Source organism: Epargyreus clarus, unplaced genomic scaffold, assembly GCF_041222505.1.
Source record: "Epargyreus clarus isolate Ecla_fem2 unplaced genomic scaffold, WU_Ecla_fem_2.2 ptg000004l, whole genome shotgun sequence".
NCBI lineage: Eukaryota > Metazoa > Arthropoda > Insecta > Lepidoptera > Hesperiidae > Epargyreus > Epargyreus clarus.
Genome location: NW_027332212.1, coordinates 5,062,069 through 5,086,863, shown reverse-complemented (window position 1 = coordinate 5,086,863; position 24,795 = coordinate 5,062,069). Strand labels below are relative to the sequence as shown.

The 24,795-nt window shown below is 34.9% G+C and overlaps 2 protein-coding genes across 6 annotated transcripts in view; both read left to right on the top strand.

Moving 5' to 3' along the window:
• The first annotated feature begins 1,217 nt into the window (after positions 1–1,217).
• Positions 1,218–11,846, top strand: Amy (alpha-amylase). The gene is made up of 9 exons (XM_073092971.1): positions 1,218–1,384; positions 2,070–2,250; positions 4,782–4,933; positions 5,653–5,833; positions 6,716–6,831; positions 7,591–8,098; positions 9,583–9,783; positions 10,823–10,984; positions 11,735–11,846. Exons 2-9 carry the CDS (start codon positions 2,080–2,082, stop codon positions 11,744–11,746), a joined length of 1,503 nt encoding a protein of 500 aa, XP_072949072.1. The 5' UTR covers positions 1,218–1,384; positions 2,070–2,079; the 3' UTR covers positions 11,747–11,846.
• Positions 11,847–21,984: 10,138 nt separating this feature from the next.
• The window catches only part of LOC140757313 (fibronectin type III domain-containing protein 5), a 178,241-nt gene continuing 175,430 nt past the window's right edge, over positions 21,985–24,795 (top strand). For all 5 annotated transcript variants that reach the window (XM_073092966.1, XM_073092970.1, XM_073092967.1 and 2 more), the window contains exon 1: positions 21,985–22,269. The gene's annotated coding sequence lies outside the window, so the exon portion shown is untranslated. The remainder of the gene's footprint in view (positions 22,270–24,795) is intronic.

Here is a 24,795-nt window from a genome sequence, read left to right as displayed (position 1 = left end):
AAAAATATACAAAATTGACAAGTTGCTCACAATCAATGTAAAAGAGAAGAGAGTAAGTAATCCATACTTCTTATTCATATTCCACAAAACAAGTGCTAACTGGCTTTCATTATGAAAAAAAGGTCTTATGAGCTCTTCTTTGGTACGGCGTTTAAGTTTTAGTTGTGAGCAAGTTATGACGTAGCGTTATTGGTACGGAACCTCGTCTGTCAAAGCGAATAAATCCCCAAGGAAACAGACATCAGCCTTAACGAAGCATAACGCAACTTTAGTTACAATTTAATTAAAACTTCCATCCGTGAGTACACGGTCTAAGTTTTCTAGAATGGATAAAACATTTCGCATACCTAAATTCTTTAAGTATAAGCTAAACTTGCGTCTTATGAAAGACCTTGTTTATAAAGCATCTTTGAAACGTCTAAACTTCAACGCAGAGACGTTAGGTAAAAACTTCATAACATTTTCATAATGTTAGGAGCATACAAATCCACCGAATGGAGATGCAATGACGTACCTATACAATACAATTACATACCTATATATAGTACTGGTGGATTTATCAGAGTTTAGAACTCATGGAACGTTTTTCAGTAACGTTCGCGCGCGATGGAGAAACTGCAACACTACACACAACACACTAGTCCATTGTTAAATTTGGTTTGAAATTTTCAAGAGGACGGATTTTACTTTTTAGATGTAAAGGGAGGGTTAGTGTAAAGATAAATCCTAGTTTTGTGGAGTCGCATTTGTCCCTCGGCCGAATCTTGAAAAAGGGGCGCAAATCGTTTTATGACGAGCAACTTATATGGATGTCTTTCCGCACGGCTTGCCATCTTATTCCTCCTAGTTTGAGGGCACTGTAACCGCGGTGACTACGTTTCTGCGCAAGCAGCGGGCTTGGACCCTTACGGGAAATTTGAAAATGTTTGAATCTGGTTGCCACTAACTTCAATCGTTACTCATCGATTTGGTCCGGCGTAGTTTCCGCGCAGATTGGAATGTAAAAATTGCAGTTAAAAATAATAATATGACAGATACGACAATACTCTCTAGAAAGACTGGAGACACATTTTAAGTCTCAAAGCAACCTTTGCCCTTAAATATTTTTGCGGTTCCTTTAATTAATAAACGTGAAAAAAACATCTGACGTAAGTTTTATTTACAGAAAAATGGACTACATTCGGTAAGTCATGTTTTGCATTAAGTACTTGTTTGTTTTTCATATCGATTATAATGATATTTTTTGGTTTATCAAAGATTATTGGACTTATTGATAATTTAGTAATTAACGAGAAAGTAGCAGAGATTTTATCGGTCAGTATATAAGCATTGACACTGTGTGAGGCCACTGATAGATACTTTACGTATTGAAACAAGCGTTCAGGTGAGTTAGTGATTATATTTTAACTATATTATTTCGTAACTAGTAACTGTTAATATTTTTTATTTGATAATATAGTTACCATTCCATACCATAAACTCATTTCATGAGATACTTTTGTAATAGAAAAGAGTGTGTGATTGATGATAAAATAAAATTAGAATTTAATCTATTTTGGAGTTAATCTTGATTAGTAGATGACAACTCGAAGTCTTGTATTTAACTGAATGGATATTACTCGGTTCATTACTTTTATCGACTTATTACTTTTTATGAATTTGAAATAACAAACGAGCGGGATTCACCTTAAGTAAAATGACCACTGCCATCTATAGACTTCTCTCGTTATTAAATCCTTAGCTACTTTATTTAGATCATTTGCTAATCCTAAGCACAAAGTTGGAACGCCTCGTGTTAGTGTCTTGCGTTTTTTTTTGTAAGGTTGAAGTATCAAACTATCATTGTGAGTGGTCACTGTCGCGGACTGTTTCTCATGAGATCTGTATTCAACTCCATAAAGGATAGGAGTTCTACCTGATCTCTTTCACAGATGCATTGCCACTCCTGCCCTTCCCTTCATATGTTAATCAGTCGGCATCTACAGCCTTCCACCGAAACAACAACTGCTTCACACTACAAATGTGTGGCGTTAGTACTTGCCTGCCTTTCAATAGTTGTTTTTTTTTAGAATTTCAAGGATGATGCGCTTCATCCTCTTGCTGTCAGCCGCCTCCGTGGCGTTGGCATTCAAGAACCCGCACTATGCGAGCGGGCGCACCACCATGGTGCACCTGTTTGAATGGAAGTGGGACGACATCGCGGCTGAGTGCGAGAGGTGGCTGGGTCCTCGAGGCTTTGGAGGTGTTCAAGTATGTTAATATTTTTTTCCATAGTATTTTTTTGGTCATATATTTTTTTTTTTTTTTTATAATATAAGAATAGCAGACGAGCATGCAGTCCACCTGATGTGGCTACTGCCGCCCATGGACATCTGTAATCAACCCCAGATAGGATTAGATATTTCTACCTGAGGTCGGCCACAGATTCGCCGCTACCCCTGAGGACTAAGCTGGAACGCCTCGGAAAAGTCTGTCTCCCTTACCACACCCTTCAAACCGGAACACAGCAGCGCCTAACACTGCTGTTATTAGGTAGAAATAGGGTTTCATATAGTTTTTTATTTCGCCAAATTTTGCTTTAATGACTTTTTCTTTTTGTTTATGTTGTCTCGATCTTTATGGAATATTCTCATGTGCGTTAGTGTCTTCATGATATATTTTAACACTTACAGAAAGTTATATTTTTTAATCGAAATGAAGTGAATACTATAAATTATTTACGCCCATTGTTAATTATGAATCTATCACAGTTTCACCTAAAAAGATCGTTTGACAATTTCTAGTATGCAGAAATATGTTGAACTTTGATAGTCGAAACATTGGATAGATTATTTAATAATAACGGATTTTTTGTTTACATAACTTCCGTACAGTTGTTTATATATACATTTTTAAATAAATATATCATAAAAGGATACTGACTCTTATAAACATAATTAGGGTACAAGTGGGTACATCATTGATAAACTACGCTACATCTGTGGAAAAACTAAATGTGTGAAAATTTTATTCAATAAAACAAACTGCAAATTATAAAATAATATCTAGTAAAGTTTCATGAGGAAAAGAGCAGTGTTTATTTTGTTGCTTTATTTCTTTTGTCTCGACCTGTTTGTGCAATCGCGTTGTTTTCTCTATAAACCTTGTTGTCCTGGAGGAGAAAACTGTGTGTCTTAAATTTATAAAAGTAAATTAAATTATTTTTTTATTTTATTTAAGTTTATGCTCATTTCGATAATATTTAAACGTTTTTCGGACTTATCCTGAAACTTTATCTCTTAATAATGATGAAAATCTTTTTTCGAATTTAATCTTATATAATAGTAAACACGTTTATTGCGTATTTTCACAAATTAGTCATAATAAGATCATACTATTTAAAAGACGATTTAGTTGTGGAAACATTATTTCATAACAAAAATATAATGTGATGAATCTTTATACAAAATTGTGTAACCCAGTGCCGTAGCGTGGGTTCGTGTCGCCTGGGGTGGAAAAAAGGTCTTCGGAACTAAACAGTCTGAAATATGTATGCATAGGACTAATATACTTCTGTGATATTTTTCGTAGACACAGGTCATTCTTTAAAAAATGCCGTCCTCTCTTCCTTCTTAACTCTTCCTTAGTAAAATACATATTATATTATACGAAAAACCTAATTTTGTCGCCCCTTAAACGTGTCGCTCCGGCGGACCATTCAACAAATTTTTGACCGAAGAAATATATAATTAAGTTTACGTTAAGTTTACGTTTTAATATATAATTAGTTAATAGAGGTGAGCAAGAAAATCATAAGTAATTGCAACGACGAAATTATCTTTTGCTCTATCAGTTACAGTTATATAAAAATCGAAATAATTTAATACTTTACGTTCTTTGCTAATAATACTTGAACACTTTGCTGATATAAAAAATGTTTAAGACCTAATAAATTCGATATGAAAAGCTCACCTTATAGATAAGAGTGAAATACGGTATGTTCCATGTTCTGATCTTTTAGTATCGGCAAAAGAAGCAAAAGTAATATTAAATATAATAATAGATAAGGTATGACAAATTGACAGCTGTATGAGAAACAAATGTATAACCTAAACAAAAAACTAACAAAATATATGAATTCTGGCGTTTACTTGACATGATCAACGTGATGTAACGTTTAATACGTACATATATGAGGGTTTATCCTACAAGACGAGATATCCCGAGGGCCCGATCATCCGGTTCCTGCGTCCAAATTTTATTACGGTGGAGTTTTCTGGGGCTATTGGCTACGAATAGCTATGTAGGTCAAGTATCCCGAAAAAGGCGATGAAAGACTTACGATACTTTTAAAGAAAGACATTGGAAACAAAATAACATTACTTTATTAGATACTTCCTTCCACATCGTGTGATAGTTAATATTTGGTTACAATAATGGAATGTGTTACTTCTGAAAGATACTATATTTGAATATCATTATAATCGTTTATTAAAATATTACACATAACAATTATGAATTCACCTATCAATTAGTACCTACTAAAGCCACATGTTAAAGACATGAGTATTAAAGTAGCCAATGATATTGAAATAAAGTGTTATAATACAAACACTAGTTAAGTAAAGTGTATAGTATACAGTTGCCTCAACTTCAAGTTATATTTCTACATTCTTCACTGCAACAATGTGAATAAAATAGAAATAAGGAGTAAAAATAATGATGAAAAATTTGGATCCTTATTATTCTTCAGAAATCCAAATATAATAAGATCTACAATCGAATGAAACTCCTTCTCGTAGGTTTCCCCACCAAACGAGAATCTGGTGATCTGGGAGCGCAACCGTCCCTGGTGGGAACGCTACCAACCCATGTCGTACCGCCTGGTGACTCGCTCCGGCAACGAAGCACAGTTCGCCAATATGGTCCGTCGCTGCAACAACGTTGGTGTTAGGTAAGAATCACTTGCACATCCAGGGCAGAGCCCGATCAGGGCATCGCGCTTGGAGGACTCCGGTTGTGTACCGTCGGAGATCCCGGAATTCTCCAACAAGCGTTGAGGACGGCCACCGGGGGAAATTTAGGGCGGTAAAAAGCCCACATAAACCGGCGTCGCTCCCACGTCGTCGGGTACCTTTTGAAGTTTCCCCCTTGTAAACAAAAAAAAAGGTAAGAATCACTTGGAGGCTCCGCGACTTCTGTGGATAATAACCGATTTACCAAGTTACGTAATGTAGGTTCGGTTAAGAGTTGGTTAGGATAGGTTATGTTAGCCGCTTCCATGCTTTAAGAGGGCATGTTAAGTTTTCATCTATATCCACGACAGTTTCAATGTTAAATTTTATCTATTGTGTTATAACTACTTGGGAAACTTGCGACATAGATGGATCACTAACTCAACTAACTTACTTTCCTTCAGTAAACTATATCGTAGTGCAGTATGGAGGTTTCAAAACGTATCCAAGAATTACTTATCGATATTTAAAGAGAAAAATAAAAATTTAAGAATACATGCTGTTTTTTGCAGATAGCGTAGGTTTAATAAAATATACGCAATGTTTAATTTTGAAGCAAGAGTTAAATAATTTTCCGAAAATTGGAACTGCTAAAATATAACAATACATTTAATTATCTCGTCTTTATATTTTTTTCTTAAATTGCCATTGTCCCCAGGATCTACGTAGACGCGATCATCAACCACATGACGGGTACATGGAGGGAAAACGTTGGTACCGGAGGTAGTACCGCGAACTTTGGTCAATGGTCCTACCCGGGGGTACCGTACGGCAGGAACGATTTCAACTGGCCCCAGTGCGTCATCCAGCCGTCCGATTATAGAAATAACCCCACTAGAGTAAGTTTTTATTTTCCAATAAAATTACTTCAAATATAGATACTCTGAAGGCAACTCTTGCTTAAACATGATTTTTTATTATGACTGGTCAATATGCGAATTAGGTAGTAATAGGTTGTATTTTTAGCAGTCACATTTTCCTTTCTTCAATCAATCTCTTTCGAATTGCATATATCCATAGTTATATAACAGAAACTGGATATAGTACTCTAAGTTAATATTAAGAACTTTCGATTTAGTCTAGAAATGCGAGGTTATCAAAAGGAAAATGTTATTAAAATGAAAATCAGAGCATGCCAACGACACGGGTGACGAAACATGTTTGGATTTTCGGAAATCACATTTAGCTTTACAAAATCATTATGAGACTGTCGTGTTTGATTTTCGAGGTTACGAAAGAGTATTTGAAGATCGTTTCAGTGCAAATAAATTAAATATTTTACGTCTGTCGGTAATATAATGTCTTTAGTAATTTCTAAGAAACATGGAAATTGATTTTGGATTTTAGTCTGACTACATAGTTGTCTATCAACTTATGTGAAATAAGAAATTGATCAAATATTAAACGATAATATGAACCTCTAGCTGATTCCTATTATAAAGATATTTAATGATTTAATGTAAAAGACAACAAGGCATTTTCAGTCTAAAATAACAAACTGTCTAGAGGATAACATAGGCTATTCGTACCGAGGAAGTCTGTATAAAAATTGAAAAGTACTATGAGGAGTCTTATATTCCTCATTTATATAAATGTACACACTTATGTATGAGATGAGATCTGGAGCTTGAAAGCGAGGTTTATACCCTTGTCGAATGGTGCTGCTTTGTGCGAGAACATAAAAGGGCGTATTCCCGTATTATTTGTATTTGATCTTTTAGGTACGAAACTGCGAGTTATCCGGACTGAAGGATTTGAACCAGGCTTCTGAGTACGTGCGACAAATGATCGTGAACTACATGAACAGGCTTATTGATATGGGTGTCGCTGGATTTAGGTGAGTGTTTGGCTTTGACACCTTTTTTGACCCATACCGGTCAGAGGCGTAGTGCGTCCTGGGTTAAGTTCCCGGCCAGACAGATATCTAAAGAATGATGAATTTAGATTGCTGTGTTTGGGTCTGGGTATATGTGTTGTCTATGTTTCTGTCCTTGGCACTCACGGCACAGCACAGGGAATTTTATTATAGGGCCGTGAAATTTGAGCCAATAAGTTTAAAAAAATCTTTTTAATTGACAAATTTGCGAACTCTGTTGAACGGATCGTTGATTTGTTAATTGAAACCGTTTTTTGACCAATTTAACGGCTAACGAAAAGTTTCAGAAGCCTAGTTAAAACTTTTTGATTCGCCCGATACGAATTGCGCTGCAAACTTTACAAAAAGTGAAATTTAAACAAACTAGATTAACTCGTTCTCCATGTAGGTCAAATATTAATTTACTTTTAGGTACCTTCCAGATGAAATAAAAACAAAAATCTCGGTTTCATAAAATACTAGCAAACCTGCCAACAATGTATCTAATTTGACCGGAATAGAACTAGAAATTGAGCATGGTTTATTAAGAAACGGGTACCCCAATTTCAGAGGTTTTTTCAGAGCTAAACATTTCAAATAATTGGTTGGATTCGGTTCAAGTTGTCTCTAGAAAATCTTACCCTTTATAACTCAAGTCTATCAATATTTTTAAGAAAGAAAGAAAGAAAGAAAATAGTTTATTCGGAAAAAAAAATCTTACAATAAAATCTTTACTTCCAGAATTGACGCAGCCAAGCACATGTGGCCTAGGGACCTTCGTGTCATCTACGATAGGTTGAGGAATCTGAACACTGGTCACGGCTTCCCATCTGGCGCTCGTCCGTACATCTTCCAGGAGGTCATCGATTTGGGTGGTGAGGCCATCAGCCGAGACGAGTACACTCCTCTTGCCGCAGTTACTGAGTTCAGATTCGGTATGGAGCTTAGCAGAGCCTTCACTGGCGGTAACCAACTCAGATGGTTGGTCAACTGGGGTCCTCAATGGGGTCTTCTGGCTAGTGCCGACGCCCTAACCTTCATCGACAACCACGACAACCAAAGAGGCCATGGTGCTGGCGGTAACATCCTCTCGTATAAGAGAGCGAAACAGTACAAGGGCGCTATTGCCTTCATGTTGGCGCATCCTTACGGCAAGCCCCAGCTCATGAGCAGCTTCGACTTCCACGACACCGAAGCCGGTCCGCCCATGGACAGAAGTGGAAACATCATCTCTCCATCTATCAACTCTGTAAGTGTAACTTTTACCCTACCTCGAAGATCTATATTATTTTTATATGCCAGTACATTTACTGTTTCTTTTTAAGTTTTATATTTCTGCAAATACCTTATATATTTTTTCGCAATTTTAGAGTTACATAAATGTTTTTCGTGTCTTGGAGGTTCATTGAACCCTGAAGACAAAATATATAAGTTCTTGAAGAAATACTTATTCGATTATAGAAGCCATTCATGGCTTTAGTAATAGAAATAATTATGGATTACATTGTGAATGTGGTTTCACAATATTAGTTATATTATTCATTAGTAAAATATTTAAAGGTTATTTTATTTTATCTGTCAATGTCACAAGAAGCACTACTTATTGCATTTGACTAATCTTTTTCACATATAACGTGCGTGATATCATTAGTTCGAATCTTAAAGATAAATTAAATTATTGAAATATTTGATTAAATAACAGATTTTTATTAAAGATTTGAATTAGTAAAATACACATTTTCATAAACAACAAAATATTGATAAAACATATTATATGAACTGATTTACGATTAGGACTATTATCTGTTTTTATCAATGTTGATATCGTTGTGCGCTAAAAATATTAAAATCTCGGCAAATACTTTTGGAGATATACTCAATGTAAATTAAATAAAACATGTTAATACGATAATATTAAATTCAACGCATTATTAGCTCACTCTAGGTTTTATAGATGAACAAATATGAATGGGACTCAATGAAACTACGAAGTATTAATAGGTAACGTAAATTGTAAATAACAAGAAATTAAGTGATCTGCGCATAAATCAGTATGATATAATTGTAAGAATTTATAGCATGGATTTCCGGCTCACTTCCTTGATAAGTAAAATAGAGAGATACTTCACCGCCTTCAAATTGAAAAAGCCACGAAATGATGATTTATAATTTATTGTTTAAATTCTTGACAAATAAAAACCATGTTTATAGAAAATTTACGAGTTATATAATGCGTCGGGATGCAGCAGCCAGGATACAGAAAGACCGAAATGACTTATTATATAACATTTAATTTAAACCGAATATTACATGGTTTAATTAAATCTAAACTAAATTATAACTACCTAACCTAAAATGGTGACTTGCTGGGGCAATGTTAGCACCCAGAGTGATTCCCACGTTCGGGACTATGAGGTGGCAACGTAGGTGCGTAGTCAGCGTTCCCACGGCGCGGCGGCGGTGAGGAATCGGATTTCTTCCTGATAAATTTAGTTAAGGTGAATGCCTATTGTTGGTTAAGGCCAATACATAACATACGTGTAAATAACTAATATTACGTAATTTACGTAAAAAATAAATAAGCATTTCAAACAGTTTAGGGGCATTTTAGAACGGAGACGTGATAAAACTTAATTTCAATTCTCAAAACTTACACTTTCTTGTTAGGAGAGATTAATCTATGTATTTTACTCTAAGCCTGACACTATCAACTATGAACGATTCTTCAAACAGGACAACTCTTGCGGCAACGGCTGGATCTGCGAGCACCGTTGGCGTCAGATCGCCTCGATGGTGGTCTTCAGGAACCACGCCGCCAACGCCGCGGTCAGCAACTGGTGGGACAACGGCAGCAACCAGATCGCCTTCTGCCGCGGCAACCGTGGCTTTGTCGCCTTCAACAACAACAACTGGGATTTGAATCAGACTCTACAGGTAGGTTTTTATTAAACTTGTAGTGTCAAGAATGTTTACGGGGATAATTATTTGATCGAATTTTTTGTCGGTAGACTTAATTTTAATATGTTTTTGAAATAGTTTTAATTTGGGTAGATAAGTGCCTATCAATAGGACAGCAAGAATTGCAACCTACATAAAAAATATTCTGGGGATGCTTAAAAGTGGTCTTTAGTGTATTGATTAATATATATTTTTTTCTTATAAAACTTTGTAAAAATCGTCACTATATCGCATGTGTCCCAGATGTATTTTTTTGTCACTACCCTTAACAAATTTCGAATCATTGTCATTTTTTTTTTATAAAATAGAAGTAGCAGTCCACCTGATGGTAAGTGGCTACTGGCGCCCATGGACATTTGTAATCAACCCCAAATATGATAAGATATTCCTACCTGAGGTCGGCCACAGATGCGCCGCTACCCCTGAAGACTAAGCTGGAACGCCTCAGAAAAGTCTGTCTCCCTTACCACACCCTTCAAAACAGAACACAGCAGCGCCTAACACTGCTGTCTCATAAGACAGAAATAGGTGTGGCGGTGGTGCCGCCGGAGTAGAACCGCAAAGGGTTCTACCACCTTAAAAACCTACTTATTATGACGTAACCCTGAGCATTGGGGCGGCTAGTTTTACAGTCAGTTTGACCGTAGCCTCCGACCGATGCGTACGCGCTCCACATGCTTGGTGAAATAGTTGGGTGTTTTTAAATTAAGTTTAAATTAAAGTTACATTTATGAAATAACCATTAGGTGTGAGTTTGTAGTGTTTCTTTTCGGCCTAAAATATCTTCTCGGTTTAAATCTTACCAATTGTATATTATATATTCGCGATACTTTGCTGCTATACTACAATACATAACTCGTACAATTCGTACATTACTTTGCTGTATTATTTTGTATAAAGTGTGGTGTATTTAAATTATTATGGAACAATATTCCCATTGCATTATTTATTAGCATTTTCTTCCATATTTAATTGTGTACAGTTCAAAGTAGTAAAAATCATCCAATCTTTCCAGACCTGTCTCCCAGCTGGCAGCTACTGCGACATAATCTCCGGCGAGAAGAGCGGCAACCGTTGCACTGGCAAGACTGTCACCGTCGGTGGTGACGGTCGCGCTCATATCTCCATCGGTGCTAACGAGTTCGATATGATCCTTGCAATCCATACGGGTGCTGCGGTGAGTTTGTAATTTTATTACTTTTTCTTTTGTGTCTATAAGTTTGATTTAATCTTCATGAGAAGTATTGTTATTGGGTTGAGTTGCTTATACTTTTTCCAATTTATCTTTAATAGCTATGTCCAGAAATAGCCAACTGGGCTCCTTGGAGATAATGACTATGAGATATTTTTATCACTTACATTGACAATGCAGTATGTTTTTATCCAAAATTTTAAGTGCTACGGTAAAGTAGATTTTATTTCTCTTTCAACATTTGATCGGAAGGTATAGGTAGGTATAGTTTGTGTTAGAAATGATATTGAGGCGTTTTTAATTGCCCCTCACGGTTGCCTGATTTTATTTAGGCGCAAATTAAAATAAGATTGTAGTTTGGGTTTCTTGGTGCAGTTTATATAAATCTTTATCACTGAGCACAAATAGTCGATTGACACACTAACATTGCCTGTAATTAAATTTAAGTCTATAATTGATCTTACAATGTTTTGCTTGATAAAGCGTAAAGACGATTTGCATCTCTTTTTCGAGGTGGTGGCGATAGGACAAGTGACAATTTATATCCCCAAAAACGGGGCTTTAGATTCACACAAACCCACCCTTGATATTCAAAAAACTCTAATTGCATATTCTGACTTTTGCACGCTAAGAACCAAAATTTGTAACATTTCAATGGACTAAAAGTCATCTATAAGAATCCGTACGAATTATTTTAACAAGTGAATTATAATTGCTTTTGTGTTTTTATTTCAGTCGAGGCTGTAGGAGAAGATCTACAACGACCAATTAAAATTTTTGTGAAAAATTATGAATAAAAATTACTCTTCATTTTTATTTGTTGAAAAAAAACATAAATGTGTTTTTAATAAACAGTATGAAAATTGATAACTTCTGTGCATCATTTTAATTTTAACGGAAACTCTTATAGTATGACGATATATCTGATTTTTATCCTTTTTTAAATATTTCATTTTAATATCCGGTAAAAGTCGTTTCATAAAAATGAAGTTATTTTAATATTTTCAATCATTTATTATGATATTTATGCAATATCAGAAAGAGTATGTCGAACTGAGAATACTCTTTTTAAGTTCTTCACTAACATTCAAGAGATATTTCTTTTTCGAAAATTAATTTTATATGTAACAATATACTTCGATCGCGATTTATAAGATATCATTAGGCACATTAATGGAGAACATTTTATAAAAAATGTTAAACGTAAATAACCAATTAGTGTAACTTCAACGAAACTTCACAGACAATTGACCTTTATGAAGGCGACAAATAAAATTAGAATCCCTAATTTTTAGGTTCACGACCCATCATTAGTTGGGTTCATAAATTGTTAAGTAAGAATCAATATGGATTAGTAAAGGGATTAGGCAGCAGACAGTACTTTTTGTATTTTACTTACAAATAAGTAGGTATCTTTAAATAATGACAAAGTAAATATTATTATAGTGATATATTTTTGTCTGAGAAGGTTTTCTTGTTATTTGTCTTCACCGTTCACGTCAAAGAAAAGCCAAGAGACAAAGGGATAGACAAAGTGAACGAAGGTGGTCTCTTAATAAAGTTTCGCATTTTTAGTGTCAGGTAATATGATGGGAAAAGAAAAGATGTGGATAAAAACACAAAAGAGAGAAAAAAGAGAGACTAAAAATTTTACAATAGGATGTGAAATTTGAGGTGCTTTGAAAACATCGTTATAATTTAACATTTAACAAATGACACTGTTGGTCAACAATGGTAGCACCATTATTTGGTATAAAGAGCAATAGGGTAACGAGGTTCTGATTTGAAGGATGCGGTGAGGCAAAGTGGAAACGCATTTGTTGCAGATTTTTAGTCCTTTTTGGGCAAGTTTATCCATAGGTAGCGGAGTCCACTTAACTACCTCATTTTTTATTTAAAAGACAGCAGAAGTACCTATCAAATAGAAAAATAAAAGCAAACCCAATGAAACCATAGTAACGCTGTGAGGCGGTTTGATAGAAGTCGTTAAAAATTCACAATAGAAATTCGCTCGGTACCTTAATGGATTTCCATTCATGGATGTGTCAGCGTTAACGTGCGTCAACGCCGTCAACTACATTTAGCAGAAAAATCTGCGGCGTGGAACTAAATAAAAATAAAAGTGACTATTTGATGTTGTGCGTCTGTTATTCATTATTAATGTATGTTTTGTGTAATTAACGGCATTTGACAATTTCTTCATATGCCCGATTTTAGAAATCGATCAGTCCAAGGTTTTGGCTACCTGGCCCTGTCAAATTTCGATCCTTGGTAGGTAAAAATTGGATGGGATAAAAATCTTTGGTAAGTAAAAATTGGAAAGATTGCTTATTAACAATGGGCCATAATAGAAATTTCTAGTATTGGCTCTAGATATTTGGTAAATAAAATTTAAATATATTGAGTATTAGTAGTGGGAAGTTGTTGGATTTAAAGGATTGCGATGGATTATGCTAGGCCTTCCAAAGTTTCAAGAATCTTAGCAATAATAAGAGAAGAAAAAAAGGTATGTAATTTATTATGTACCTACGTCTATTTCTTTAGCACATTCTGGGGATATTACCTTTATGTCATTAGATTTGCAACCAGAGTGACACAGGCTATAGGTATTTATAGGAACTAATTGCCGGAAATATTGCAACTAAACTTTTCAAACTATAAGTTAAACTTAACCAATAAATTATCAATTCATAAACATTTGCTTAATTTTATTGTAACATCTTGAAACATTTGACTAAATTACGTGAATATTTGTTTACCGGTTAAACCACTAAAACAGTTATAAAGCATTCAAGTCCGCTCTCCAAAGTAATTGCTAATAAACCAGTCTAGTCTAGTCTAAAAACAATTAATCTTACCGCAGTGACGAAAGCGCTAGACTCCTGCATAATACAACCGTTGTGGTATAAATCTGCACAAATAAATACAAATCGAGCGTTTATTTGTGATTGTCACGATAAATTACATTTTGTAAGCTTCTAATTATACAAGTATCTTGGTAATAAATAGGTCGTTTATTAAAAGTAATGGTTCCTAACTACTCGTATGCTTATTTGTATAGTATCAATACTTTATTTAGTACAATTTATTACTGGACTTATAGACTCTCTGTCTAGTAGACATAGGTAGATGGAGAAATATACTCTGAACCATACAGAAATTAAATGAAACGGAAAGTTGTTAGAATCACTATGGCTCGATTGGGCAGCCAGTATTACACCTAGTTTTAGTGTCAAGCCGTTCTTGCATTTCTGTGGAAGGGTGTGTCAAGGGCGACTGTCTCAGTCCTCAGAAGTAGCAACGCATCTGTGATCGGCTTCAGGTAGATTCAATTCTATGAAGTTGATTTCACGTGTTCATGTGTGGCAGTGGGCACTTATCATAAGACCCACGTGCCTGTTTGAAATACATTCATATAAAATATCTAATTTCATTATGATTCATAATAATTGAAGATGTCTGGCAGACAGGGATATAACCCAGAATCCTTTATGTGTCAAAACTCTATATGGTGTTCGCTACGTCACGGAGGCTGTTTTATCTGTGTATTAAAGTATTCGTCCATCAGTAGGTATTTGTGAGGCTCATTCTTATCTATGTAATACCGTTTTTTAAAGGTACTTATACAATTTAAGAGGATTTGAAAAATAATTGCGCATAAAATAAAACAAATCTCTGAGTTTTGCTTAAATGACGTTACCTTTGCTTCTTTTCTTGCGTAAACACTAAAAGCCGTACATTGTGCAAGCAATGGCACTTCAAACAGAATCCTGTCCACAATAGCTACACTATACACTACTCTTAAGACAAATAAACAAGAAAGACGCATTGCTACAAATTGGACAACATCGCAAACAAGACCTGAGAGAACGCCTATTTTAGTTTACAAACACTAACGTTATTAAGTGCTCAGTGTAAACGCTAAAAATAATATGTAAACGATAGTCGAGAAATAGAAACGATCTTAAGGTGGGCACTGGCTTGGAATAATTATTCTCTTTGGCTGTTTCTACGTATACATCTCCCGAATACAGTCGACCGCAGTGATAACCCAGTGGTTGAAATTCGGCCTCGATAGAGCGGTCTCCCAGGTTCGAATCCTAGGCACATCTAGACAAGAAAAACATCGCGGGAAACCCGCATATCTGAGAGATCTTAAAAAAGTTTTTAAAGGTATGTGAAGTCTACCAATACCAGCGAGTTGGACTATGGCCTAAACTTTCTCATTCTGAGAGGAGACCTGTGCCCAGCAGTGGGACAACAATGGGTTGACAGACGACATAGTCGCCAAATTAAATATTACACTATTTGTAACGTTACAAAATCAGGAATTGAAATAGTGACGCCGTCACTTACGTAGGGGATGAGTTCCATATTTCATTTCTGTGTTTACCTCGTCAAGCTCATAAGCTTAAATGTAACATGATTATAGGATCTGTTATAAAAACAAATGTTTCTGACGGTAATATTCTGATTTAATGCGACCAAAACTGAATTTCACGTAACATGCCTGGTCAGTGGCTATATTTAGGAATGCATTTAGAACAAAGCGGAAACTGATGGAATTAATAGATTTTTAATGTTCGTTAAATTAAATCTAAATTGAATATTGGAACAAATGTAATTTATTTTTGTTACTATTCTTCGAATTAAGATTTCTTTCGAATTAGAAACGGTCGTCAGAGGCGTAACCATATAGAAACGCATAGGGCGATAATTGCAAAGGGCCAGTAATAAACATTCAAGTGGCTGTAAGTATGTGATATGTATCAGAGAGATATGTATCTCAGTTACAAAACAGTTATAAAACTGAATGCATGACTTCATATTTCAAAAAGAATCTCTTAGTACGATGGGGTGACTCGTAATATGAGGGCCGGTCGCTGCGCTACCAAAACATTGTGGTACGATGACCCTTAGCAGAGCTGCCTTTTTATTGCGATATATAATGGCATCATTAGTTGGAGTACTCCGGAATTGTATGCGATTGCTTACACTGCCCTAAATACTGGGTTGATGTGACTCGTTTGTGGCATATAAAATGCGACCACCATTATTTTAATAGCCAAGTTGTTAGGGAGAAACGAGGCTTATAAAATGTGCCATAATTCACCTCCTTAATTCATTAAAGGTTCAATTCATCATTCGGTTATGGAGGCAGTAGTTTCAAGCTTTGCTGTGTTCTACCATTTTTAGAATGGTGTGGAAAGACGAGATATTTAAACAAGGCATTCCAACTTATTTCTCAGGAATAGCAACGCATCTGTAACCGACCTCAGATATCTGGGTTTGATTATAGATGTCTATGAGCGACAGGTTGCATTAAATTAATTCGTGTTAAAGAATATTATTTGATGAAAACTTGATGAAAGCAAATTAAATCTTGGGCTTTTAAACCCACTTAAAATTTAAAGTTTAAAAACGTAATTAGGAAATAAACGTATCATACTACGTAGTTTTTATATCCTGGAAGACATCGCAGTCCAAATCTATTGACATGTCTTGAGACAGATTTCATCAAACACTTTAGTTATGTTTAAGAACAACTATATACTTAAAGCAAAATAAATAATAGATCTCAGGAGATAAATATATATTGATTTTAATTCCTGAACATTGCTACAGGAAACGTTTAAGCCTACAGTTTGAAATATCATATGAACATAATGAAACACAAATGTTACGGTGAATGAATTATGTGTTTACGTTATCGATAGTGTAGCAAAATCTGCTTTCATCCGCATCTGGGTTTCTTTGTAAACGCCACTGCTCTAGAGGTCACGGCCAAGTATTCCCGATTCTTATTTTAGAATATATGGAAATTTAACCACATAGTAAGCATGTTGTGGTTAAAGATCATTTATTCTCAAAAGAATTGGTTACAATTCACTTAAATGAGAACTTAAGATTAAATACATTCATAAGTAATGAGCATGAGGGTAGACTGCAAAAATTATGTGGATTTTACTTATAAACAAACACGTTGTGTGAACATTGTATGTTTTTCTTTTTTGTTTTACAATGTTATTAATAAAATGATCAGTACATTTTACAGTAGATGACATACATTGTAATTAAATATTATATGAGATTCTTATTCAGAACATAAGAAACGCTTAGCATTCTATTGGAAGAGATATGTTTGGTATTTTGTTGCGTGATATCTTAGAGGTGGTAAAGAGCCGTATGTGGATACATGTTCTCAACCCTAAATAGAATTAGGATTCTATCTGAGTTTGCGCGATGCTAGTCGAGAGGTCAAGCTACAACTCCTCGGATAAGTATGTCTCCAGTAACACACTGAACCGCAATACAGCAGTTGCCGACTGTTATGGCGGAAATATTTGTGGCTGACGCGGTGGCGGCGACAAATCCGCAAAACAATATTAAAGTTTATGTCATATTATTATGTTTATTCCTATGAACCTTACCAAACTTATTAATAGTAATATTTTCATTTCAATACTTGAAAACAGTATTCAAATCCGTCTGCTTCATGTCTAATTTTAACAACCGCCCGTCGAATTGATTACACAATTTGGTACTTTTTACGATTCAAGTAGTCGAATGTATATACATTACCGTAACACAAGACTCTTAGAAAAGTCTAAGATTTCCGACTATTGCAAACCTATAATATATTTTGTCTAGCTTTTGTATAGCGAGTGTCGAAGCACATATGTCTATATGGTACATACTCGTATGTCTATATGTGCTTCGACACTCACTCGACTGGCGACTTCTGCCTCATAACAGCAGCGTTAAGCGCTGCTGTGTTCTGGTTTGAAGGTGTTGGTAAGGGAGACATACTTTTCCGAGGTGTTCCAGCGTAGTCTTCAGGGGTTGCGGCGCTTCTGTGGCCGACCTCAGGTAGGAATATCTAATCCTATCTGGGCTCGAATACGGATGTCTATGGGCGGCAGTAGCCATTTAACATCATGGTAATGCATGCTCGTCTGCTACTCTTATATTATAAAGAAAAAAATCTACTCCGACTCGTTACTGACACGCTCTATGCCTGTAGATGCACCTAAATTAACCCTTATAGCCACATGCATGCATTTCCTGTCAGACCATACAGAAAACGAATCGACCACGCAACCACTGTATGAGTATAGAAATTTAATTATTAGTTTTCACCTTGGCCTGAATAGTTAAGGTTTTTTCTCCGTAGCCAGAAATAATTAAAGCTATTGATTCGTCCAATGATTCAGTGAAGGCTGTAATTACGTATCGACTGTATCCACGCATCGCCATACTTTTCATGGTCAAATATTTCGGCTTTCGTTTCAGTGTACGTAATAAATAGTAACACCTTTTATTTGAGTGGATAAACAATTTTAGCTTATGCTTTTTATAAAACTAAGTAATTCTATGAATCTAATTTAGGGTTGTGATTAGGGCGCTTCTACTTAGTCCCAATTAATCAGTTGTCAAAATACAACGATTGTAAAGGTTTGAGACTCCGCCCTTTCACACTACATGTCCGGGATTGCAATCCAGGGTTGCAATTCAGATTTTTCGATGTGTTGTTAATAAAAACAATTATTATTTTTTTAATGACGAAAAAATACACAACGAGATCGCGTTGCGAAACTCGCATACCAACGTATACCAACGTAACGTATACCAACCTAAATATATTCATACACATTGTATATAGAACGATAATTATGATTTTGCTTAGCCACAGATCTTGTCTGACATGTATAATGTGTCTACACCCATTATTAATTACCAATCTATCAATTTTTTTTCAACGATCGAAATTTGACAGTATTTTGTAGGTAGGTATCAATATGTCAATCTATAGTAGACTAAACGTTAGAAAGATTGATTATTAATGAGCGAAAAATGCACCATACTTAGCTGTTGTTATAATACAGAAACAGGTGGTCGTCACGAGTTCTACCACCTTTGAAATTTATACTACCTCGTTACAAATTTATGCACCGTGTTTCATCATGTATGACAGGTTAACTGTTTTCGGTAGTAAACCAGGATTTAGGACAAATGTGACTCATTAAACCTTTTCTTTGTTTCAGCACTTAATGAGTTCATTAGCCGACTGAAAAACTGAAGCAGGTTCTTAATTTGACGTGTATTTATGGTGGCTTTTCCAAGTGTCAAGTTGTAATATTTTAAAGGATTTATGTCTTGGTTTTTTGTGTGTAGCTCGTAAGCTTCCTTTGTTAATATTACTTAATTAATTTGAAGTACTTTTTAATGTCAACAATTTAGCAAATGGCCGTTAAGTTCCCATGTGACCCCATGGTATATCATGGTGACGAGTTCGCTATGCTGGTAAGTGGTCACTTTCACCTTTGGACGTTGGACATTCAGTCGTGTACGTATTACTACCACTACCCACACTACGAGTATTTTTTCGACAAGAATCCAAATTGCCTTAAATTGATTGAAATATAAGACTTGCATTTCTTTTACAGATTATTGGCATTTCAAGGGTTCTTTTTCCAGACGTCTAGTTCAAAAGTAACAAGTAATTAATTAAAAAAATCAAAAACCCGACTGCACCAAAAGGGCTGAAGTAGAATTTCCAAAAGCAGTGAAATAGGCATTTCATTATTTTTATCCAGAAAGCCAAATACAAAGTTTCATAGTAGCTGTCTGCTTCAAAAACAAAAGATGTTCAAATATGTAATATTATCCTATTTTATCCTCGTAGTGCTCAACCTATGTGTAAAATTCCAGCACGCTTAAGTTCAGCGGTTTCCCTTTGCGTTGATCTCTGGCACAGCAACTCACTCATTTAGTCAGACAGTCATCTCGATGTGTTATACGAGTATATATGTACTAGCTGACCCGGCAAACATTGTGTTGCCATATAAATAAAAAAAATAAGGGTGAACAACCCTTATCACTCACTTAAGGGTAAAAAAAATAGTAGCCTATTCTCAGACCTACTGAATATGTATATAATATTTGGTGAAAATCGGTGAAGCCGTTTCGGAGGAGTATGGTAAGTAACACGAGAATTTTATTTATAAGATATATTATACATATAATGTAAGTGTAATTTCTTCTTAATTTCCTTTATTTTGACACCCTACTCGATAGGTTTGGTTAACTTTTTTAAAACGTGTTACTATTTCGCGAAAAAATCCACCATTTACGGTCTATAAAATATATAACTTCAGTAAATCAAAGTTTCGGTCATTATTTTACCTCGTTAGAGGTAGAATTTCATTATTTTTATCCAACAAGCCTGATACAAAATTTCATAGTGTTTGCTTCAAAATTGACGATTGTTCAAATGAACTTTTAACCCTTATTTTACCCTCTAAGAGGTTGATTTTTCGGAGGAGGATAACTAAGTGTGTCCTTGTCGCTGTCCAGAAAGCCAAATACAAAATTTTATAGTAGTTGCTTCAAAATTAAAGGATTTCAAAAAAACTGTTTTCCCCTATTTTACCCTCTTAAGGGTGGAATTTCCAAAAGGCCTTTCTTAGTACTTATTCACGTTATATAGGGAACCTATGTGCAAAATTTCAGAACTGTAAGGTCCTTGGTTTAGGGTGTACGTTGATTTTTGAAAAACGAAAAAGTCATTTAGTTAGTCAGTCAGTCAGTAACCGTGCTATTTTATATATATACAAATATGTTTTTATAATCTCCGTTTATTTTCCTTTCATTTGATACCCTACTCGATAGGTTCGGTTAACTTTTTTTTTTAAATGTGTTACTATTTCGCGCCAAATATCCGCCATTTTGATTTTTTTTTACTAACATCTATCTAAGGACACTCGGGTCATTGAGACAAATATAATGACACCTTAACTGTTGAAATTCATCCAGCCGTTTTTTAGATTGGTACAAATAAAGAAAGACAAACATACAAGATACGCGCGAAAAACATAACCCTTCCTTGGCAGTCGGGTAAAAAATCTCTCTGTCTAAGTATTGACAAGGTGTCACCGACTCCACAATAACATATCAGAGAAAATGAATAAAATACAATACGATCCGTGAATATTACCACAAAAATGTTTCAATTCAATAGAATTGAAGGTCTTTACCCTTGTCATGTACTACTTTTTTATTTTTATTCATAGTATTTTCAACACCCTCAATTAAAGTTGCGTATAAAAGATTAAAATCTCTTAAGCTCGACATTTTAATTTACTATTCATGTATTGAATTTAAAATGTTGAAAATGAATAAGCCTCGTGGATTTGTTACCTAAAACGATGCCTATAAAGTACTTGTATTAATAAATAAAGAATAAAATAGTTACTAAAAGGTTTGATTTACGGGTAGGTATTATAGTTTTATAACAATTTTCTGCTATACCCCTTATCAAGATCGTCAGGAATTAACAATTTTCCTTAAGCGATTTTTGCGTGGTTTTTAGTTTTTAAAACGATTATATTTTATTTTATGCCAGTACCATCATTATTAAATTCTTTAAAAGTTACCTATCTACCTGTTTTAATATTACAAGAACCAATAACTGAAAATAAACCTCAAATGAAGAACATAATATTTATATACGTAAAAAACATTTAACATAGTACGGGTAGGTATTATAGTTTTATAACAATTTTCTGCTATTCCCCTTATCAAGATCGTCAGGAATTAACAATTTTCCTTGAGCGATTTTTGCGTGGTTTTTAGTTTTTAAAACGATTATATTTTATTTTATGCCAGCACCATCATTATTAAATTCTTTAAAAGTTACCTATCTACTGTTTTAATATTACTCACGAACCAATAACTGAAAATATACCTCAAAATGAAGAATATAATATTTATGATTGAGCAATAAGATCGCGTTTTAACATCAAAACCATAGATGTAATACCTCTATCATTGATCAAAACCATGTCTCAATGTATCAGAGGCGACATCAACCAAACAATACATAAACTGTTGTAACAATACATTTCAGTGTGAGTATACATCTTCACTTCTAAGTTTGTTCGTTTTTACACCCGCTGTATCGTTCAGTGTTCAGTGTACTTCGCTCTCAGTTCGAGCGAGGCAGTGTTTGCAGACGCTCGTCCGGTACGCGCTTATCTACGTAAATTTTTAATACCTTCCGATGTTTCAACGGTTTCGAACACCGCTTTAACTTATTAATTTGAATTGATTGAATTCGATTATTTCACAAAATAATTTTGTTGTTGTGTAAATGAGGGCATGTTTTGAACTGTTGGTCGCATGTGAGTGGGTTCGCGTATTGTGCTAAGTTTTTGAAGTGTCTGCGTGTGGGGTCCTCCAGGCAGACGTCCTGCTTGTTCATCGTATAGGTAAGACTCTTTAACTTTTGCTATAATTATCTTAACCGAAATAAAGTTCGGACCTTCAAATATAATTTTATAATTATGTTTTATTTTTAAGTCCGTGAATATACTATTTTAAGTCTATAATTATAATTTGTAGATTAACTTTATTTGTTTATTAAACTGCGTTCCAATTAAGCAATTCTTCAATCGATAAATCAACAATATTTTTACATTTTTATTTTTAAATATTTTATTGTAATGAGATTGTTTGTTTTGGTAACAAGACCCGCATAACGTGCCAATAAGGTATATTCAAAACATATTGTTTTCTAACTCGCCGAGAATCGAACCCTTATCCTACAGCATAGAAAAGCAGGATATCAATCTTCGAATATAAATATAATAACAGTTTCCTTTAAAACGATCTTAAAGCCCGCAAATGCCTAAGAATAGGAAATATAGGTATTAGGAAGACCGAAAGAGTGGCAGCTATTTTTACAATAGTCCCACTATTGGGCAAAATGGATTTGCACCTTCACAGCTGAGTTCGTGAAGGTCATTAACATTAAACTGTTTATTAGATTTGCATCCCTTGCACCGAAGTTGAACGTACTCCTACCTAAATATGCAAATTACCGTGAAAGTTACTTTAATTAAATTACTTGGTTCGTAGCTACAAGTACGTTATCGATTAGTGTTATTAAACATTCAATACCTAAATTGAGTGTAATTGCTTTAGGAGTTGATACACATAATTATTTAATTGAAGAACATTACAACCACATTACAACTATGGTATAGTAGGTACTACACTACTTACATTACATTCTACTATAGAATAAAGATTCTTCCAGTTTGTGGAAAACAGCTAAGAAATGAAAACCTGAAGATGCAGCATTTTAATTACAGAACCATTATATACATATTTTTATATTATGCTTACATTTTAAAAGGAAATATTATACTTGACAATAATTTCTTCTAAAGTTTTCATTTACTTCTTTTATCACTCCATAAGCTATAATGTTCGGTGACCACGGCACCCTTTTTAGGAAGTCTATGTATTATTAACTTTTTAAAAACTGACACTAAGTTAATCCGTTCGTTCATTCTTAGCTGTACTGTTTTATTTTTGATCCTCCAATGATGATGATGATCCTTATGATTTTGCTGGCATAAAAAAAGACAGTGTACTTACTAAAACTATGGCGAATTTTTTTGTACGACCCGTCCTACAATAAAATTTGCCATCGCATTTGGGCAGTGTAGTGGAGTATAACTCTACGCTTCCCCTACATTGAGGGACAAATACTAGCTCATTATTGTCCCGATACTGGGCAAGGGACAACACTGAGAAAGTAAGAACTTTCTCATTATTGCCTTCTCAGAGTAAGAAGGTTCTAGAGTAATCTAGAGCATAATTCAAGGCGTTGATCAAGTGTGAATTTGAATTGTACATAGGATCCTATAGTTAAGTAATGTTTGTACAACGGATTATAACGACAAAGCTGAGAACTGTACTCGGCGTGTCATCCAGTGTCCCAGTTAGTGAACAAGGCTCTTGTGGTAGTCCGTTAAGATTTAATGGCCGGGGAAGAGGATCGTAGATCATATTTTCGTAATTTAAAGTTAACTGGTGTTAGACACTACAAGTTATTAACGTTTACTCATCGCAATATTGTAGTAGGTGGTAATACCTAATTAAAATGCGTGGTTAGTTTACATAACTACCAACTTTTTCTTTTACCTAACGATATGATTGCAGAAATATTAAATTTATTGATCTGAAGAGTTCTGCCATTTTATGCTTCGCTTCTGGAGTCACCACCACCAACCTTATTTCTACCTAATGTAAACTGTGTTAAGCCCTGCTGTTTCCTGGTTGAGGTCTGAGGCATACTTATAGGAGGCCTTCCAATTCTCTTTTCAGGGGTAGCAACGCATTTATGTGCAACCTCAGGTAGGTCTTCAATCACGTCTGAGGCGGTTTACCTGACGGCGGTAGCTTTTTACCATCAAGTAGACTGCATTCTCGTTCGCTCTCGAGCATTTTCTCTTTGAAAAATCAAATTTTAACAAATGCACGAATACGGCCAGACACAAAAGAAACGCGACAAAGAAAACTCAGTGTTGAGTGAAAAACAAAGAATTTTCCAACTTTCCTACTTTCTTCACCTATCAAGGTGAGTGGTTGTTTTCACTAATCAGTCGGTATCTGTGGTAGATCTACATATTGCTACTTTTTGTGCTACTCTATTACACTGTTTTCTACGCAAACATACTGTTTTCGACGAACTTTACCAAGCTTACTCTACTCATATATATTGCAACGGATAATATGCGTGACTTTATCTTTAAATACGGATTTTATTTTTATGAAGTAACTCTAAATGTTTTTGAGCAGCCTTACAAATCCTCTTGCGCGTAAAAGTTCTACCTAAGATGGTTTACCAGCTCAAAAATTTATTGGAGCATTTATTTTTGACCAATGTCAGACATGGTTCATGGTAAATGAATAATCATATCGACCTATACAATGTACATGAACGC

Excerpts from the sequence above, each read along its gene's own strand:
- Amy (XM_073092971.1), top strand. The coding sequence starts at position 2,080 with ATGATGCGCTTCATCCTCTTGCTGTCAGCCGCCTCCGTGGCGTTGGCA. Across the intron at positions 4,934-5,652 it reads TGCAACAACGTTGGTGTTAG|GATCTACGTAGACGCGATCA; the intron begins GTAAGAATCACT and ends CATTGTCCCCAG. Across the intron at positions 9,784-10,822 it reads ATTTGAATCAGACTCTACAG|ACCTGTCTCCCAGCTGGCAG; the intron begins GTAGGTTTTTAT and ends CAATCTTTCCAG.